At 39.5% G+C, this 17062-nt stretch overlaps 1 protein-coding gene across 3 annotated transcripts in view; it reads left to right on the plus strand.

Annotated features, from left to right (window-relative positions):
* ABCB1 (ATP binding cassette subfamily B member 1) overlaps positions 1-17062 on the plus strand; it is a 116302-nt gene that overhangs the window by 55910 nt on the left and 43330 nt on the right. For all 3 annotated transcript variants that reach the window (XM_007170299.2, XM_057549499.1, XM_057549500.1), the window contains 6 exons: positions 7632-7803; positions 8859-8972; positions 9107-9217; positions 9401-9526; positions 9633-9836; positions 10526-10696. In XM_007170299.2, coding sequence (XP_007170361.2) covers positions 7632-7803; positions 8859-8972; positions 9107-9217; positions 9401-9526; positions 9633-9836; positions 10526-10696 — 898 coding nt within the window. The remainder of the gene's footprint in view (positions 1-7631; positions 7804-8858; positions 8973-9106; positions 9218-9400; positions 9527-9632; positions 9837-10525; positions 10697-17062) is intronic.

Raw genomic sequence — 17062 nt, forward strand, 5'->3', positions numbered from 1 at the left:
ATTGCTTGTAGTACTCTCTCAGGATCCTTCGATTTCTGCAGTGTCAGTTGTTACTTCTCCTTTTTCATTTCTAATTCTATAGACTTGAGTCTTCTCCCTTTTTTTCTTGATGAGTCTGGCTAATGGTTTATCAATTTTGTTTATCTTCTCAAAGAACCAGTTTTTAGTTTTATTGATCTTTGCTATTGTTTCCTTCATTTCTATTTCATTTATTTCTGCTCTGATCTTTATGATTTCTTTCCTTCTGCTAACTTTGGGGGTTTTTTTGTTCTTCTTTCTCTAATTGATTTAGGTGTAAGGTTAGGTTGTTTATTTGAGATTTTTCTTGTTTCTTGAGGTAGGATTGTATTGCTGTAAACTTCCCTCTTAGAACTGCTTTTGCTGCATCTCATAGATTTTGGGTTGTCATGTTTTCATTGTCATTTGTTTCTAGGTATTTTTTAATTTCCTCTTTCATTTCTTCAGTGATCTCTTGGTTATTTAGTAGCGTACTGTTTAGCCTCACGTGTTTGTATTTTTTACAGTTTTTTTCCCACAATTGATATCTAGTCTCATAGCGTTGTGGTCGGAAAAGATACTTGATACGATTTCAATTTTCTTAATTTACCAAGGCTTGATTTGTGACCCAAGATATGGTCTGTCCTGGAGAATGTTCCATGAGCACTTGGAAGAAAGTATATTCTGTTGTTTTTGAATGGAATGTCCTGTAAATATCAGTTAAGTCCATCTTATTAATGTATCAGTTAAAGCTTGTATTTCCTTATATATTTTCATTTTGGTTGATCTGTCCATTGGTGAAAGTGGGGTGTTGAAGTCACCTACTATGATTGTGTTACTGTCGATTTCCCCTTTTATGGCTGTTAGCATTTGCCTATGTATTGAGGTGCTCCTATGTTGGGTGCATAAATATTTACAGTTGTTATATCTTCTTCTTGGATTGATCCCTTGATCATTATGTAGTGTCCTTCTTTGTCTCTTGTAATAGTCTTTGTTTTAAAGTCTATTTTGTCTGATATGAGAATTGCTACTCTGGCTTTCTTTTGATTGCCATTCACATGAAATATCTTTTTCCATCCCCTCACTTTCAGTCTGTATGTGTCCCTAGGTCTGAAGTGGGTCTCTTGTAGACAGCATATGTATGGGTCTTGTTTTTGTATCCATTCAGCCAGTCTATGTGTTTTTTGGTTGGAGCATTAATCCATTTACATTTAAGGTAGTTATCGATATGTATGTTCCTGTTACCATTTTCTTAACTGTTTTGGGTTTGTTATTGTAGGTCTTTTCCTTCTCTTGTGTTTCCTGCCTAGAGAAGTTCCTTTAGCATTTGTTGTAAAGCTGGCTTGGTGGTGCTGAATTCTCTTAGCTTTTGCTTGTCTGTAAAGCTTTTGATTTCTCTGTCAATCTGAATGAGATCCTTGCCGGTATAGTAATATTGGTTGTAGGTTTTTCCCTTTCATCACTTTAAATATGTCCTGCCACTCTCTTCTGGCTTGCAGAGTTTCTGCTGAAAGGTGAGCTGTTAACCTTATGGGGATTTCCTTGTATGTTATTTGTTGCTTTTCTTTGTAGTTAATTTTTGATAGTTTGATTAATATGGGTCTCGGCATGTTTCACTTTGGGTTTATCCTGTATGGGACTCTCTGCGCTGGACTTGATTGACTATTTTCTTTCCTATGTTAGGGAAGTTTTTGACTATAATTTCTTCAAATATTTTCTCAGTCCCTTTCTTTTTCTCTTCTTCTTCTGGGACCCCAATAATTTGAATGTTGGTATGTTTAATGTTGTCCCAGAGGTCTCTGAGACTGTCCTCAATTCTTTTCATTCTTTTTTCTTTATTCTGCTCCCTGACAGTTATTTCCACCATTTTATCTTCCAGCTCACTTATCCATTCTTCTGCCTCAGTTATTCTGTTATTGATTACTTTAGAGTATTTTTAATTCCAGTAATTGTGTTGTTCATCACTGTTTGTTTGCTCTTTAGTTCTTCTAGATCCTTGTTAAATGTTTCTTATATTTTCTCCATTCTGTTTCCAAGATTTTGGATCATCTTTACTATCATAATTCTGAATTCTTTTTCAGGTAGATTGCCTATTTTGTCTTCATTTATTTGGTCTTGTAGGTTTTTACCTTGCTCCTTCGTCTGTAACATATTTTTTTGTCATTTAATTTTTTTTTTTTTTTGATGGGTGGTGCTGTATTCCTGTCTTACTGGGTGTTTGGCCTGAGTCGTCCAGCACTGGCGTTTGCAGGCAGTTGGATAGGGCTGGGTCTTGGTGCTGAGATGAGGACTGCCAGGAGGCCTCACTCTGATTGATATTCCCTGGGTTCTGAGGTTCTCTGTTAGTCCAGCGCTTTGGAGTCGGAGCTCCCATCACAGGAGCTCGGGCCCAATCTCCGGCCCGGGAACCAAGATTCTGCAAGCTCATGGCACAGTAAGAAAAAAGAAAGAAAAAAAAAGCCTTGGCTCTGGTGGCAGAGTTTAGGCAGGGTAGAACTTAGGCAGGGGTGGGGTTTAGGGTGGGCGGGACCTAGGCAGGTGAGGGGGTGACGTTTGAGCATTTGATAGGGCCTAGGCGGGGCTGTGTTCAAGCTTGGGGCTGGGCCTCTGCTTAGGACCTGGTGGAATGGGAGAAGCATCACCCAAGGAGGGCTTCTGGAGTGTGGAATTCCGGAGTTTGGAGGTAAGGCCCTGGTGAGGGTGTGTGGGTGGGGTTTAGGCCGAGCTCATTGGAGGGGGTCTCCGAGTATAGAGGTGGGGCCCTGGGTGGGGGTGTAAGGGTGGGGCTTGGGCTCTGCGTGGCAGGAGGGAGGCTCCGAGGGCAGAGTATTAGGCCCAGGAGCTCAACAGGCTTCCCGGTGCCTAAGTGGACAGGGAAAGCACTGGCCCCGTTACCTTTTGTTCCTTCATGGCCCTCCCCCACCATCTCCCCCCGGTTCTCCCCCATCGCTGCTGGACCTCTAATGGTGGGTGGGTCCCGATGGGTGTAGCAACTCCTCCCTTCCCCCAGCTGCCCCTCAGGGGTGCTGGTCCCAGAGGTCGGGCCTTTAGTTTTGCTCCCCCTTTCCTCCTTCCCACTCCCTCAGGACCTGCGCAGCTGTAGGGGGCCTAGGTGTGCAGAGGATCAGGCTTGGGAACTCAACAGGTTCCTGGGGGTCCAGGTGGGCAGGGGAAACCTGGCCACGCTCCCTTTTGATCCTCTGCCCTCCCAATGGTCCCCCAATTTCCCCCTTCGGGTGTTGGATCCCTTTCCCTCCCCCAGCTGCCCCTCAGGGGTGCTGGTCCTTTCCTCCCTCCACTTCTCCTCCCCCCTCACTCCCCCCACGCCCCACATGCTACCCGGTCGCGGGGGGTTCCTCCCATCCCCTTAGGTGTCCATGGTCCCCCAGGGGTGCCTGGTAGGTGCCCTTTTTGTGAGGAGATGCGAATTCTGCATCCTCTTAGTACGCCATCTTGACTCCACCTCCTATACTCCTTTCTTTATGTTACATAAAATAACAAAATTATAATACTTTTTATTTTTTATTTTTATTTTATTGGCTGCATTGAGTCTTCATTGCTGTGCACGGGCTTTCTCTAGTTGTGGCGAGCGGGGGTTACTCTTCGTTGCAGTGCGCGGGCTTCTCATTATGATAGCTTCTTATTGCGGAGCATGGGCTCTAGGCACGCAGGCTTCAGTAGTTGCAAAACGTGGACTCAGTAATTGTAGCATGTGGGCTCTAGGGTGCACAGGCTTCAGTCGTTGTGGCTCGCAGGATTCAGTAGTTGTGGCTCTTGGACCTAGTTGCTTCACGGCATGTGGGATCTCCCCAGACCAGGGATCGAACCCACGTCCCCTGCATTGGCAGGTGGATTCTTAACTACTGCGCCACCAGGGAAGTCCCTATAATACTTTTTAAATTAATGGCATCCAAAATTTGAAGAACATAAATTGAGAAGATATTGTTAGCGATGAAAAACGATAATGATGTATGGGATGTAACCTGGGTAAGGAGGGAAAGGACATTATAGGAGTCAAGTCCAATATTCAGAACTTAGATAAATCTGATCATTTTAGTTCACTGAAATTTTAAAGGAATTGAGGTTTTTTAAATGGAGTGCTGTAAGTAATTAGGTACAAATTTTGTTGTTGTTTTAGAGAAGATTTTGACAACTTTTTATTATAAGAATAAGCAAATGGGCTTACACAGGTATATTCAAAGATTTATTTTAGGTGTAGAATCATTTCTTCAGAAGATATTAGTTACTGGAATGTATCTTTGAAAGGTCATTCTCCTCTAGAGAACTGGATGTTAGTTTTGCCTGAGGATCAAGAGTAGACTCAAGACTACAACCTGATGGCCTAAGGTTCTTTCCAGCTTGGCCATTTCTTGAAAGTTCAATTCATTCAGCAAATTTATCCAGCATCTAACACACCCCATGCACTGTGCTAGGCTCTGGGGGTATTTGCCTTCGTGTGATCCCCAGTCAAAATAGTAAGGTGAAGAAAAGGGAAGGAAGGGAGGCAGGAAAGTAGTAAGGAAGATAAGAAAGAAATCATCAAAGGCATGAATTAAATCATGAATTTTTAAAATGTGCTATGAAAGAATCAAAGAGTGTGCCCATGAGGGTGAGGAGGGCAAATTTACTTGAACTATGGTGGTCAAGGAAGGCGTGATGGATGTTTGAGGTGGTTTCATGGAGGCTGGGACTTGAGGGATGAGGAAAATCCTGCTCTAATAGGGGTAGGGATAGAGGAGTCTTCCAGATTTCCTGAGGTGGCAAAGACTTTGGTATATTCTAGAAAATATCCTAAGGCTTGTGTGACTGGAGTTCAGTTGAGTGAGAGGAGATTGAGATGAAGAAAGGCTGTTGAGGGTGGGTGGGGGCCGGAACAAGGGGACTTGAAGACCCTGGTGAGGAGTTAGGATGTAACTCTAAGGGCACAGGGAAGCGGTTGAGGGTTTTAAACAAGGGAGTGACTATCTACATTATGTTTTAAAACCACTTCTCTGCCTACAGTTGGTCTGGTGAATATATGAGAGCCATCAAAGATTTGCTCGGAAGACTGTTGAAGTAGTCCAGGAGAAGGGTGATAAGTACCTAGATTGAGAATTTAATTTGGAAGTAGAATTGTTAAGATTATCCTTAGACCAAATATAATTCTTCACTTTTCTTCCTAGTTCTTGCTCTTCCCTTGTCTGCTTCCACATAGACAAGTAATTAAGGTTAGTTTGATTTTCTCTTCAAATTAGCAGGTATAGTAGGATCTCTCAAAGTCTCTCAGAATTTAGAGTGAATTTAATTAAGTAGTATACAATAGTTTTATTCTCCTTCATTTAAATATATTTTTCTCTCGTGTGTGTCTTGCATATGTTGACCTGTTAGTACTGATTTCTGTTTGCGTGGCAAAAATTGTTCCTTGCTCTTGTAAGGGGCTATTTGCATCACTGATATATATTTTCATATTATTTAAGAATATTTTTTTCTAAATGCCATTGTTTTATTATGTAACTTTGCCCCTTTTAGGAAATCCTACATTATCATTTTCATACTAAAGCTTTTAATGAATTAATGATTTTAATATCTGGTTTTGTATGTGTATCAAAGCCTATGTAAAAGTGGTATTGTTTGTTTTTCCTTCTTCCTTACCCCCTTCTTTTCTTCATTTATCTTTTCTGGCATCTAAATGATTTTCTTCCTTGTTTCTTCTGCCTGTGCAAAAGTTTCCTCTGGCTGCTTGGGACACAACATATCAGTGAAATGATTTCTACATTAGTCTTGGTAAGCAAGAACTGAAATAAAGGAAATAACAGAGTGTGACTCATAGCATTAAAGTTACTTAAATGTCATCATGTATAATTTATGCCTAGTAATACTTTCACATCAAATCACCTCACAAAGTGGGAGGGATATATATCAACCATTGAAATACATTTCTCAAAAATAATTTTTTGGTCAAAGATTATAACTGGCAAGTTTGGGATTTACATTTTTAGAGGGAGAAACTCTAATAATATATTACCATTTTATCACTATGAAGTTCTGTTTATATTTGCTCTTTAGGCAGTAGTCATGTAAATTTCATTTGGCCATGCTTTGGTAACTGGTTATTGGTGAAGTAGTTTTTAAAAGTCATGAAGGCAAGAAAGAATGCATGCTCATATCTGAGCAAGGCACAAATGCTCCAAAAAATAAATATAATACTGCATAATATTTACATAGTCATGTGTTTATGGATCAAAGACCTCAAAATATACATTCTGTATGGAAATAAATTCTTTCATTTCAACAATTGTGAGCTCCTCTTTCTGCAAGGAGTTGTGGTTAAGAGGATAAAGACAGATTTAAGGCTCAATTATAATCTATCCTATTTCTCTAATAATTTTACCATGATTCTATATTTGCAAAGATCCTTCTTTTTCTTTAAATTAGGGCCCCATTTGCTTATCTCCACATCTCTCTTCTTAAGCAAAACAGTCTGCCATGTTCCTTTCAAATGAAGGTAAAGTTACAGAGGCCATCTCCTTTACTTACCTTGAATATCAGAAATTAACCAGTTTCCCAGGATTTAAAAAGTACTTGAATTGCCATTTGGGAGTAAGTGTTAAGTTATTAGAAAGAGAGAGAAATATCTGTCAATGGTCTCTAACATTGCTTTGGTTTTTGTTTGCTTCCTTGTTTTTGCCTTCTTTTGTGTAATTCCCTGTATTTGCTGTAAGAATTATTAACAGGTGTTCTCCAAGTTTGGCTAATGTAGTGCAGATTTTTGTGCTGTGAACAGATTACAGGGTTATAGTACTGAGATCTTGATTTGCTCCGTCCTTGAGGCAGCCAGAAGGCCTTGGGTGGCCCAAGCCACCAGGGAGAGCCCCTCCCTCCAGCAGTGAGTAGCCATGACAGGACCAACGTCGGAAGCATTGACAGAGGGGAAGGGTAGTAGGCAATGTATAGAAAGGCTGAGGAGGGGGACCCTGATATATAGTGATGGATTATTATATACTTTTAAGCCAAATAATGTTTTCAGGTCAGTGATTTTTAAAATAAACATCTGTGGAAGTGAGATAAACTAGACAGTTTATTTACATGTAAAAAGTCTTAGATGGCAGTTCAGAGCTCTTAAAATGCTCTCACACATGTATTTTCTCATTTGGTTCTTCCAGCAGGCCCAGGGGGAAGCAGGGCGGGCAGCAGACTTGATGTTCAGAGGTTTAAAGGACTCACCTGTACTTAGCACTTTCTAGCATTATATCTTCATTTTAGCAGTACATTTAAAACACATGCAGATTTTAAAGGGAAAACACAAGTGTTTTCATAGCTTCTGTTTTGTTTTACGTATGAAACGATGCAAGTTCTGGAAGTTCGTTAAGTATTACTTCATTTATTTCACTATTGCTGAAGTCAGAGAAGGTGCTTTTTAGAACATCCCTCGACAAATTACTTAATTTCCATAAGGCCTCAGTTTCGTCTTCTACAAGAAGGGATTAACATAATACTAACATCATAGGATCAGTGTGTGGACAAAAGGAGAAAAGACATGTGAAACACCTCCCCCAGGCCGTGGTACATCCTGTGTACGCAATAACCATCATGCTGTATTGACCCGTTTCATAAGATTTATAGGTATGTGTGCTAATTTTTGTTACTTCTCCCAGGTACAACAAAAATTTGGAAGAAGCTAAAAGAATTGGAATAAAGAAAGCTATTACAGCCAACATTTCTATGGGTGCTGCTTTCCTGTTGATCTATGCATCATATGCTCTGGCGTTCTGGTATGGGACCTCCTTAGTCCTCTCAGAAGAATATTCTATTGGACAAGTACTCACTGTAAGTGATGTTATATTAAGAGGTGACTCACTATTAAAATGCCAATGAAATTTAGTAGTGTTGGTTTGACTGTTGGAGAATATATTTTTGAAGAATTATTAAATAATGCAAAGAATAGCGAGCAAGAGCCTGGGATTTGATATCAGGCCATCTTGGTTCAAATTCCGGCTGTGCCACTTATTAGCTGTATGATTTGGTTCAGCCCCGTAGACTTTTCAAGACTCTATTGCCTCTTCTGCAAAATGGAAATGACAGGAATAAGGTGCTATAATTTTTAGTGTTGTTGTAAAGGACTAACCGAGAACATGAATATAGAATCACTTAGCAAAATTCCTTCTATATAAGTTGTTGGGTAATATAACTGCTGTGTGATTTAGAAAGAAATGCATAGTGACATTAGTTCCCTTTAACCCCTGAAGAAACACCGTGTCAGGTCTACCAATAAGAAACTGATTTGGGCAAAATGCAAAACAAACAAACAAAAACAAACGGTTCATCAGACCTCAAAGAGAATACAATCTGGTGGAGGGCAGAAAGACTCCCATCTGATAAAGGATGTGTGCTTTATAGTTTACAAAGTATTCTCATATGTACCGTTTCACTTGATACAAGAATACTAAGGTTGCCCGGTAGGGAAAACAGATAGAATCTTGCCTGTTTTTGCAAATAAAGAAATGGAAGCCCAAAGATCTAGGGGAATCGCCTGAAGACATAAAGCCAGTCAGTGCTCAATCCAGGATTCAGACTTTGGGCTTCTGACTCTCATAATAGGGTTTGTTTCCACTGTACCCTACTGATGACCTAAACCAAAATTCTTGGCCACTGAAGACATATAAAAATATTTTAGTCATATAGAATTTATTGTTTCACTGAGCCGGTAAGACTAATTCAGCATTCTAAACTGAAAAGTACTTCAACTTAAAAAATATTTTTAACAGCCAGTATTCATATGTTGCCTTTGCCATTTAAAAATTTAATTAGCGATGTTAGAAGAAGTATGAAAAAAAATGTACTAAACACTAAGTAACTTGATGTTTTTCCTTCACATTCCTCAGGTCTTCTTTTCTGTATTAATTGGGGCTTTTAGTGTTGGACAGGCGTCTCCAAGCATTGAGGCATTTGCAAATGCAAGAGGAGCAGCTTATGAAATCTTCAAGATCATTGATAACGTAAGTCTGGGCTGACCATGTATCTATCTGTCTAAAAAAGTCGATTTCCTTTATCACTTTATTCAACTCTCCACAGATGTCACTAAAAGTAGTTATTGTAACCTCGTCATCTTCTGAAATTTTATTCTGTTCAGAAACCCAGCATTGACAGCTATTCGGAGAGTGGGCACAAACCCGATAATATTAAGGGAAATCTGGAATTCAAAAATGTTCACTTCAATTACCCATCTCGAAACGAAGTTAAGGTACAGTGATAAATGATTAATCAGTGATTCAACAATGTATTGGATGAAGAGTTTCTGATACTTTCCTTTAGAGATTGTTTAAAAAAAAAAGTGTATTTAAACCTAGTTTTGAATTGAACTGTCAGTTCATAGTCCCAAAATCTGTGTATTGCTTCTAAGTTTATTTCTCATTCATCATGATAGATCTTGAAGGGCCTCAACTTGAAGGTAGAGAGTGGGCAGACGGTGGCCCTGGTTGGAAACAGCGGCTGTGGGAAAAGCACGACGGTCCAGCTGATACAGAGGCTCTATGACCCCACGGAGGGCGTGGTGAGATGTCTCTTGCTGAACTAGGTGCTGCGGCACTGAGTTACCTTTGCAGATCATACGTCACAAGTGTGCAGTGTGTGAATATCACACCTACTTTTTATTTCAGATCAGTATTGACGGACAGGACATCAGGACCATCAACGTAAGGTATCTGCGGGAAATTATCGGTGTGGTGAGTCAGGAACCTGTGTTGTTTGCTACCACGATAGCTGAGAACATTCGCTATGGCCGTGAAAATGTAACCATGGATGAGATTGAGAAAGCTGTGAAGGAAGCCAGCGCCTATGACTTCATCATGAAACTGCCTAATGTAAGTCCTTCTCGATCTTTGTCATGCTAGAGGGTTATAAAATGCTGGCCTGATGCATAGGAAGTTAGGAAATGACCCTGAATGGGAGGAACCTCCTAAGAAGGGAAGTCAAGATGACTTCAGATTTTAAAGCTCTAGCAGCATCAACTAGTAGTAGACGTACATATTTTTTTTAATTAGGATTGGTTATTACTAAGTTTAAGGAACTGGACCATACTGCCTGTGAAGCTTGGGTTGTTTATGGGATTGCTTGCCATCTTTTTTTTTTTTTTTAAACAAATTTATTTATTTATTTTTTGGCTGCTTTGGGTCTTTGTTGCTGTGCGTGGGCTTTCTCTAGTTGCGGCGAGTGGGGGCTACTCTTTGTTGCAGTGTGTGGGCTTCTCATTGCAGTGGCTTTTCTTTGTTGTGGAACACAGGCTCTTGGCACGTGGGCTGCAGTAGTTGTGGCACGCGGGCTCAGTAGTTGTGGCTCGTGGGCTCTAGAGCGCAGGCTCAGTAGTTGTGGCGCACAAGCTTAGTTGCTCCGTGGCATGTGGGATCTTCCCAGACCAGGGCTCAAACCTGGGTCTCCTGCATTGGCCTGTGGATTCTTAACCACTGCACCACCAGGGAAGATTGCCATCTTAAAATCTGAGCTGAGATAGCTTATTCTGTTGCTTAATCCTCCTGTGGTTTCTGTGTTGTAGAAATTTGACACCCTGGTTGGAGAGAGAGGGGCCCAGCTGAGTGGTGGACAGAAGCAGAGGATCGCCATCGCTCGGGCCCTGGTTCGCAACCCCAAGATCCTACTGCTGGATGAGGCCACCTCAGCGCTGGACACTGAGAGTGAAGCGGTGGTTCAGGTGGCCCTGGATAAGGTGGGTGAACCTCATTTCAAACCTAGCTGATTTATAAGCACAAGAACATTCTGTTGTTAATTCTTCTTAATATTTTTTTAAAAATCTCTTCTAAAGTGATTCTTTAAGCTATTAAAACCATCAGGCCTCTTTGGGTCTGTTTGTTTAACTTCTCTTTATTTCTCTGGTATTTTTTTAGGTAGAGATGAATAAGCTTTCATTGAAAGATACTTGCAAATTTTTTTTTTCTTTATTTTTGGTTGCATTGGGTCTTCATTTCTGCGCACGGGCTTTCTCTAGTTGCGGCGAGCAGGGGCTACTCTTTGTTGTGGTGCGTGGGCTTTTCATTGCGGTGGCTTCTCCTGATGCAGAGCACGGGCTCTAGGTGCGCGGGTTTCAGTAGTTGTGGCACGTGGGCTCAGTAGTTGTGGCACACAGGCTTAGTTACTCTGCGGCATGTGGTTTCTTCCCGGACCAGGGCTTGAACCCGTGTCCCCTGTGTTGGCAGGTGGATTCTAAACCACTGCGCCATCAGGGAAGTCCCTACTTGCGAATTTCTAAAATTGAACAATGAGAAATTAAGACTCAGATGAAAATTGGTCTTCGTTGTGATCTTGAAAACTTATTAGCCTTAGCGATGACCCTGTTATTTAGGTTTTGTGAGGTTTTGCTGTTGTCAACGAGGGGAAGGTTTACAGTTTCCAAGATGTTAAATGCCTACTGAAGACTCTGTGGGAAACCTCTTATCTTCAGGAAAGTGCCGGAGAGCTGCGAGTGTTGGAAACTTACCTGAGCCATGAAATGTCCTTGACCATCAACAGGGTTTGACCTTCCAGCAGTTCTCGAGTCTGTGTGACTCATTCACCAGTTTGGACTTGAGTGCTTGTGCTCTGCCAGGCACCGTGTGCTTGGTCTCTGGTGTATGATGGTAACCAGGCCAGCTCTGTGAGGACAAGGAACGGGGAAACCTTTTAACCCATAAGTGCTCCGAGTTGAAGTGTCCCAGTAGAATTCAAAGATGAACTCATATTTGCTCCAGTTCCTCCTCTCTGTAATAACAAAACAACACTGTTTCTCTAAACATCCTGTCAGAGTGAGTAATAGATTGTTGAGAGAAGAAAAAGCAGGTCACTAAAACTTCTGTGAACCAAAATAGAAAGAGATGGGATTGTGGCTGCGTTTTTCCCCCTTCACTTTGCTTATCTATAGTTTCACATCTGTATTTTCTTATAATTCTACCATGGCACTATGTATTAAATTATAAATAAAATGAATTTAGAAAGGTTGCATTTAAAAATACCTTTTCTTTAGCATGCACATTTTGGGGGGAGGGGAATACCACATCCCCAACTTTTGAAAACATCCATGGAGCTGATACATTGTCTTCTCTACTTTCTAGTTGCTACCACCTAGAGAGTATTTTTCTGACATGTATTTATTTCTCTTCTCAGAGTTTTTCACTTCTCTTTTTCATACTGATCCTGATAACTTTTTTTTGTTAGTTTGTTTTGAGAATTTTATTGCTAGTTTCCGGAGAGAAATGTAGAGTAACAAACATTATAAGCACTGGGAAAGTTACAAAGGTTAAAGAAATCTCAGGCGAGTTCTAGTTCTCTGGCTCTGTTCCAAGTGAAAATAAAAATGAGATTGGGCATTTAAAACATTTACATAGCTCTTCAGTTTTTCCATAATGCTTCTCCCTAGGAATAAACATCATTTATTAAGCACTTACTGTGTACATCACAGTGCTTCCTGTGCATTATTGTGTTTAGTTATCACAACTACTCTAAAAATTAGCACTATATTATTATCCCCATTTTATAGATGAATAAGTTGAGCCTCACACAGGTTAAAAGATTTGTATAAAATCCTGGAATTCATAAATGGCAGAACTAAGATTTGAGTTCAGATCAATGTAACGCTGAAGTCTGCACTTTGTTGCTTCACATTTATTATGTGTCTTGATCATCCAAATGTCCTGTGAGATAGGACATGGTGATTCCCAGGACTGATGCTAGCTCGTATGCACCAGTATAGCAACTGGCTTGTACCTGCTCTGATTGACCAATTCTTGGGCTGTAGGGTGTTTTACTTTGTATAAGCCCCTGATTATTACTATAAACAGGCTACGAGAGGTTGAGTAAAATACTTAGAGGCTTACATAATATTAATATGAGACTATCATATTTGTGGTTTTTTTTTTGACCATAGATAGGGCTTTTATTTATTTATTTATTTATTTATTTATTTATTTTTTTAAACATCTTTATTGAAGTATAATTGCTTTACAATGGTGTGTTAGTTTCTGCTTTATAACAAAGTGAATCAGTTATACATATACATATCTTCCCATATCTCTTCCCTCTTGCCTCTTCCTCCCTCCCACCCTCCCTATCCCACCCCTCTAGGTGGTCACAAAGCACTGAGCTGATCTCCCTGTGCTATGCGGCTGCTTCCCACTAGCTATCTATTTTACGTTTGGTGGTGTATATATGCACATGACACTCTCTCACCCTGTCACATCTCACCCCTCCCCCTCCCCATATCCTCAAGTCCATTCTCTAGTAGGTCTATGTCTTTTTTTTTTTTTTCATGTAATGTCTGAAACATTTATATTAACATATTTCCATACAAATAACCCAATGAAAGTTTAGTATTAGTTGTTTTGTTTGTTTTTTTATACTGCAGGTTCTTATTAGGCATCAGTTTTATACACATCAGTGTATACATGTCAATCCCAATCGCCCAATTCAGCACACCACCATCCCCACCTCATCGCAGTTTTCCCCCCTTGGTGTCCATATGTCCATTCTCTACATCTGTGTCTCAACTTCTGCCCTGCAAACTGGCTCATCTGTACCATTTTTCTAGGTTCCACATACATGCATTAATATACGATATTTGTTTTTCTCTTTCTGACTTACTTCACTCTGTATGACAGTCTCTAGATCCATCCACGTCTCAACAAATGACTCAATTTCGTTCCTTTTTATGGCTGAGTAATATTCCATTGTATATATGTACCACAACTTCTTTATCCATTCGTCTGTTGATGGGCATTTAGGTTGCTTCCATGACCTGGCTATTGTAAATAGTGCTGCAATGAACATTCGGGTGCACGTGTCTTTTTGAATTACGGTTTTCTCTGGGTATATGCCCAGTAGTGGGATTGCTGGGTCATATGGTAATTCTATTTTTAGTTTTTTAAGGAACCTCCATATTGTTTTCCATAGTGGCTGTATCAATTTACATTCCCACCAACAGTGCAAGAGGGTTCCCTTTTCTCCACACCCTCTCCAGCATTTGTTGTTTGTAGATTTTCTGATGATGCCCATTCTAACAGGAGTGAGGTGATACCTCATTGTAGTTTTGATTTGCATTTCTCTAATAATTAGTGATGTTGAGCATCTTTTCATGTGCTTCGTGGCCGTCTGTATGTCTTCTTTGGAGAAATGTCTATTTAGGTCTTCTGCCCATTTTTGGATTGGGGTGTTTGTTTCTTTGATATTGAGCTGAATGAGCTGTTTATATATTTTGGAGATTAATCCTTTGTCCGTTGATTCATTTGCAAATATTTTCTCCCATTCTGAGGGTTGTCTTTTCGTCTTGTTTATGGTTTCCTTTGCTGTGCAAAAGCTTTGAAGTTTCATTAGGTCCCACTTGTTTATTTTTGTTTTTATTTCCATTACTCTAGGAGGTGGATCGAAAAAGATCTTGCTGTGATTTATGTCAAAGAGTGTTCTTCCTATGTTTTCCTCTAAGAGTTTTATAGTGTCCAGGCTTATATTTAGGTCTCTAATCCATTTTGAGTTTATTTTTGTGTATGGTGTTAGGGAGTATTCTAATTTCATTCTTTTACATGTGGCTGTCCAGTTTTCCCAGCACCACTTATTGAAGAGACTGTCTTTTCTCCATTGTATATCTTTGCCTCCTTTGTCATAGATTAGTTGACCATAGGTGCGTGGGTTAATCTCTGGGCTTTCTATCTTGTTCCATTGATCTATGTTTCTGTTTTTGTGCCAGTACCATATTGTCTTGATTACTGTAGCTTTGTAGTATAGTCTGAAGTCAGGGAGTCTGATTCCTCCAGCTCCATTTTTTTGCCTCAAGACTGCTTTGGCTATTCGGGGTCTTTTGTGTCTCCATACAAATTTTAAGATGATTTGTTCTAGCTCCGTAAAAAATGCCATTGGTAATTTGATAGGGATTGCATTGAATCTGTAGATTGCTTTGGGTAGTATACTCATTTTCACAATGTTGATTCTTCCAATCCAAGAACATGGTATATCTCTCCATCTGTTGGTATCATCTTTAATTTCTTTCATCAGTGTCTTATAGTTTTCTGCATACAGGTCTTTTGTCTCCCTAGGTAGGTTTATTCCTAGGTATTTTATTCTTTTTGTTGCAATGGTAAATGGGAGTGTTTCCATAATTTCTCTTTCAGATTTTTCATCCTTAGTGTATAGGAATGCAAGAGATTTCTGTGCATTAATTTTGTAACCTGCAACTTTACCATATTCATTAATTAGCTCTAGCAGTTTTCTGGTGGCAGTTTTAGGATTCTCTATGTATAGTATCATGTCATCCACAAACAGTGACAGTTTTACTTCTTCTTTTCCAATTTGTATTCCTTTTATTTCTTTTTCTTCTCTGATTGCCGTGGCTAGGACTTCCAGAACTATGTTGAATAATAGTGGTGAGAGTGGACATCCTTGTCTCGTTCCTGATCTTAGAGGAAATGCTTTCAGTTTTTCACCATTGAGAATGATGTTTGCTGTGGGTTTGTCATATATGGCCTTTATTATGTTGAGGTAGGTTCCCTCTATGCCCACTTTCTGGAGAGTTTTTATCAGAAATGGGTGTTGAATTTTGTCAAAAGCTTTTTCTGCATCTATTGAGATGATCATATGGTTTTTATTCTTCAATTTGTTAATATGGTGTATCACATTGATTGATTTGCGTATATTGAAGAATCCTTGCATCCCTGGGATAAATCCCACTTGATCGTGGTGTATGATCCTTTTAATGTGTTGTTGGATTCTGTTTGCTAGTATTTTGTTGAGGATTTTTGCATCTATATTCATCAGTGATATTGGTCTGTAATTTTCTTTTTTTGTAGTGTCTTTGTCTGGTTTTGGTATCAGGGTGATGGTGGCCTCATAGAATGAGTTTGGGAGAGTTTCTTCCTCTGCAATTTTTTGGAAGAGTTTGAGAAGGATGGGTGTTAGCTCTTCTCTAAATGTTTGATAGAATTCACCTGTGAAGCCATCTGGTCCTGGACTTTTGTTTGTTGAAAGATTTTTAATCACAGTTTCAATTTCATTACTTGTGATTGGTCTGTTGATATTTTCTGTTTCTTCCTGATTCAGTCTTGGAAGGTTATACCTTTCTAAGAATTTGTCCATTTCTTCCAGGTTGTCCATTTTATTGGCATAAAGTTGCTTGTAGTAGTCTCTTAGGATGCTTTGTATTTCTGTGGTGTCTGTTGTAACTTCTCCTTTTTCATTTCTGATTTTATTGATTTGAGTCCTCTCCCTCTTTTTCTTGATGAGTCTGGCTAATGGCTTATCAATTTTGTTTATCTTCTCAAAGAACCAACTTTTAGTTTTATTGATCTTTGCTATTGTTTTCTTTGTTTCTATTTCATTTATTTCTGCTCTGATCTTTATGATTTCTTTCCTTCTGCTAACTTTGGGTTTTGTTTGTTCTTCTTTCTCTAGTTTCTTTAGGTGTAATGTTAGATTGTTTACTTGAGATTTTTCTTGTTTCTTTAGGTAGGCTTGTATAGCTATAAACTTCCCTCTTAGAACCGCTTTGGCTGCATCCCATAGGTTTTGGGTCGTCGTGTTTTCATTGTCATTTGTCTCTAGGTATTTTTTTATTTCCTGTTTGATTTCTTCAGTGATCTCTTGGTTATTTAGTAACGTATTGTTTAACCTCCATGTGTTTGTCTTTTTTACGTTTTTTTCCCTGTAATTCATTTCTAATCTCATAGCGTTGTGGTCAGAAAAGATGCTTGATATGATTCCAATTTTCTTAAATTTACTGAGGCTTGATTTGTGACCCATGATGTGATCTATCCTGGAGAATGTTCCGTGTGCACTTGAGAAGAACGTGTAATCTGCCGTTTTTGGATGGAATGTCCTATATATATCAATTAAATCTATCTGGTCTATTGTATCATTTAAAGCTTCTGTTTCCTTATTTATTTTCATTTTGGATGATCTGTCCATTGGTGTAAGTGAGGTGTTAAAGTCCCCCACTATTATTGTGTTACTGTCGATTTCCTCTTTTATAGCTGTTAGCAGTTGCCTTATGTATTGAGGTGCTCCTATGTTGGGTGCATATATATTTATAATTGTTATATCTTCTTCTTGGATTGATCCC

This window comes from Balaenoptera acutorostrata, chromosome 7 (genome assembly GCF_949987535.1).
Source record: "Balaenoptera acutorostrata chromosome 7, mBalAcu1.1, whole genome shotgun sequence".
Classification (NCBI taxonomy): domain Eukaryota; kingdom Metazoa; phylum Chordata; class Mammalia; order Artiodactyla; family Balaenopteridae; genus Balaenoptera; species Balaenoptera acutorostrata.